General features: G+C 44.0%; 1 protein-coding gene across 1 annotated transcript in view; it reads left to right on the top strand.

Annotated features, from left to right (window-relative positions):
• Positions 1-3152, top strand: part of COMMD7 (COMM domain containing 7) — a gene marked incomplete at its 5' end in the record, with an annotated part of 22509 nt that overhangs the window by 18447 nt on the left and 910 nt on the right. Inside the window, 6 exons of the mRNA XM_008577322.1 lie at positions 408-464; positions 548-585; positions 1033-1123; positions 1351-1400; positions 2186-2234; positions 2780-3138. Coding sequence (XP_008575544.1) covers positions 408-464; positions 548-585; positions 1033-1123; positions 1351-1400; positions 2186-2234; positions 2780-2856 — 362 coding nt within the window. The remainder of the gene's footprint in view (positions 1-407; positions 465-547; positions 586-1032; positions 1124-1350; positions 1401-2185; positions 2235-2779; positions 3139-3152) is intronic.

Consider the following 3152-nt stretch of genomic DNA (forward strand, 5'->3'; position numbering starts at 1 on the left):
AAATTTTATTAATTTTAATGAAAATTGAAATAACTGCATGCAACTAGTGGCTACATATTGCATCATGCAGTTCAGCTATTGTCCAGCCTGATGTCGAGCTCCCCCTGCCTCTGCTTCAGGACTCTGTAGCCTCACTCATTCTCAGATTAGTTTCCCATCCCTGAGTCCTCACTTCTTCCACACTTGCTAGAGGAGAAAATAATCATGTTGAACAATACACAGAACATGCAGTCTTTCTCGTTCTCCAGCTATTTCCAATGCTCTTTTCTCCCAGCTGGATGGAGATCTTCATGGAGCTAGCCATTTTCCCATATTCCTCCTGTCCTCTATGTCATATAGTTGTGCACATTAAATATTTATTGCCAACTGATTTGCCCTTTTTAACCAATGTCTCCCCTGCTCCCAAGGTGCCTTGAAGAAGGGTCTCACAGCCGAGCAAGTCCGAGCGGATTTCATAACTCTGGGTAGGTCATTGCCCAAGGTTGCTCACAGTGACAGGCCAGTGTGGCTTGTTATTATGTTAATGTCTCCTTCTGTTCTCTTATAGGTCTTAGTGAGGAGAAAGCCACTTACTTTTCTGAAAAGGTATAATTCCTTTTAATCGAGGTTAATTAAGATCCCTTTTATTTCGTGAAAAGAAAATGGAAAGTGCTGACTAAGGCAAACCCATCAATCATTATGCATCCTTTCTCCAGCTTAATGTTTTTCATTTGGTTTCACGTGAATGACATACATACAGCTTTTAACCTGCGTTGTTAGTGCACCTCTCATTTTTTTAATGATTTGACTGAATATAAATGTCACACGGTTTTTGTTCCAACACTGACTAAATCTTTGAAAGAAAACATGCATAGTGTCTTCTGCAGTTCTGTACACCCCCCCCCGCCCCAGATATGTGCATATAGGCCAAGCCCCTGGTTCTGTGTTCTTCCCACTGTCTGTATAAATACTCAAAGTTGCTGTGTTTGTGGCACAATGGGGAGGGGGAGATTTTCCCATTGTTATGACTTTGGCTTTTTGCTTTTGTTCCAGTGGAAGCAGAATGCCCCCACCCTTGCTCGATGGGCCATAGGTCAGACTTTGATGATTAACCAGCTTATAGATATGGAGTGGAAATTTGGAGGTAACCAGTTAGAGCCAGTCCCAGGTCTTTGGGTGATATAGGGTGGGGGTGCAGGGACTTTTAGATGGCCTCCATGGGGAAGACGTGTCCTTAGTCCTCAAACACTGCTGGGGCCACCAGCTGCTCTTTTGCATGCTGTCCACATTCAGTAGCTGTTCCCATCCGTAGTTTGGCCTCCTGAAGAGCACATCTTGCTGTCCTCATAGTTTTTCTTTTTTGTGTCACAGTGACATCTGGGAGCAGCGAATTAGAGAAAGTGGGGAGTATTTTTTTACAAGTAAGTCTTCTCCTGATCCTTGAAAATGGGTAGATTTTTGACTCTTAAAAGTTATTAAATCTACTTTGGGTTTCTTTAGATATCCATTTAAATGGATGTTTCACTGAAGTGCCTTTTATATCTCAGAGCAATGTGGTTAACGAAAGTCATGGTCATGACATGCTTATTTCAGATTAATAGATCTAATATTGGGCTGGCTGGTTAGAGCATGGTATTGTAACACCAAGATCAAGGGTTTGGATACCTGTACCAGCCAGCTGCCAAAAAAACCAAAATAGATTCTAACTTTGTTCATAAAAGTTTGATTGTTCCTGTAGTCGTGAGAATTGTCAGAACTTTTAGTGGTGGATGATCCAGACTGCCTCTCTACAACTCTCAAATTAGAAGTGGGATGTTTTTTTTTGTTGTTGTTCTTTTTTTTGAGACCGGCCACACCGAGCTCAGCCAGTGAGCGCCGTGAGCGCACCGGTCATCCCTATATAGGATCTGAACCCGTGGCGCGAGCGCAGCGCCGCACTCTCCCGAGTGCGCCACAGGCTTGGCCCAGAAGTGGGATGTTTTGATGCTTAATTGAGTGAAAGGGTTTTTTTGTTTTTGTTTTGTTTTGGTTTGGTTTTTTTGGTGGCTGGCCAGTACAAGGATCTGAACCCGTGACCTTGCTGTCGTGAGGCTGTGCTCTAACCAACTGAGTTAACCAGCCAGCCCTGGACGAAAAAGGGTTTTAAGAATTTCTTTGCCCAATTGTCATTGTTTTAATTTTAAATTTTTCTTTTTTTTTTAATCAGTTAAAGTTGGTGGTTAAGAAAGGAAGTCAAACTGAAAATGTGTATATAGGTGAGTCCAAATCCCCCTTTGAGCCTTTTCACTTTCCATGTTCTCTTCAGTGGGCTTGCGAAGACTACCACAAATCATCCCTTCCAGAAAAAAGTCATGACCAAGCTGTGGAGTAGCCACTCCACTGCCTTTCCTCTCGGAAAAGATGATACGAGGAGCATTAAAAAGCCATTGCAGGTTGGAGACCCTGAAGTTGAAGAGCCTTTTGGAGAAAGGGAAAGGGGTGGAGGGGGATGGCTGGAGGTGAGGAATATTAAAAGCAAGACACTCTTGCTGCAGGTGTCGCATCAGACATCCTGAGCGGTGCTTTTTGGTCTCCATGCTGTGGAGTGATGCCATGCTAACACACTCCCCGTTTTTCCCCTACAGAGCTGAGAACCTTCTGTGTTCAAGGATCTCAGTTCTTTATTATCATCAATTACCCATCAAGAGCTGCTTAGGTGTACTAAGCCAAAAAAGAAAAAATCTTAGGGTGGAAATTAATTTTCTTGGATGATTCTGCAGAGTTGGAAACATCTGCCTGAAGCTGAATTTTCTCTCCCCAGAATTAACCTTGCCGCAGTTCTACAGCTTCCTGCATGAGATGGAGCGCGTTAGAACCAGCATGGAGTGTTTCAGCTGATTCCTGTCCCCCTGCAGCTCCCCCTTCCCTGGGTGCTGCTCCCAGAGGTGCCTCCCTCACAGGCTGTGGGTGCTCCATTTGGCCCTGCTCATGTCTTGGGAGCCCATGTGTGAACGGTTTATGAAAAACAACAGGATTAAGTACTTAAATTACCTTGTAAACTCCTTCTAAGGGAACCTCTACCACCCGTCTCCCAGGGTATTCTGACAGACCATTGCAGCTCAGATTCAGGGGAGAAAATAAGTTGTCACCTCCCCATCAAAGTTCCAGAGTAAACAAATGGTGCCATCACCCAA

The sequence above is a fragment of the Galeopterus variegatus genome, unplaced genomic scaffold, assembly GCF_000696425.1.
Source record: "Galeopterus variegatus unplaced genomic scaffold, G_variegatus-3.0.2 Scaffold65, whole genome shotgun sequence".
NCBI lineage: Eukaryota > Metazoa > Chordata > Mammalia > Dermoptera > Cynocephalidae > Galeopterus > Galeopterus variegatus.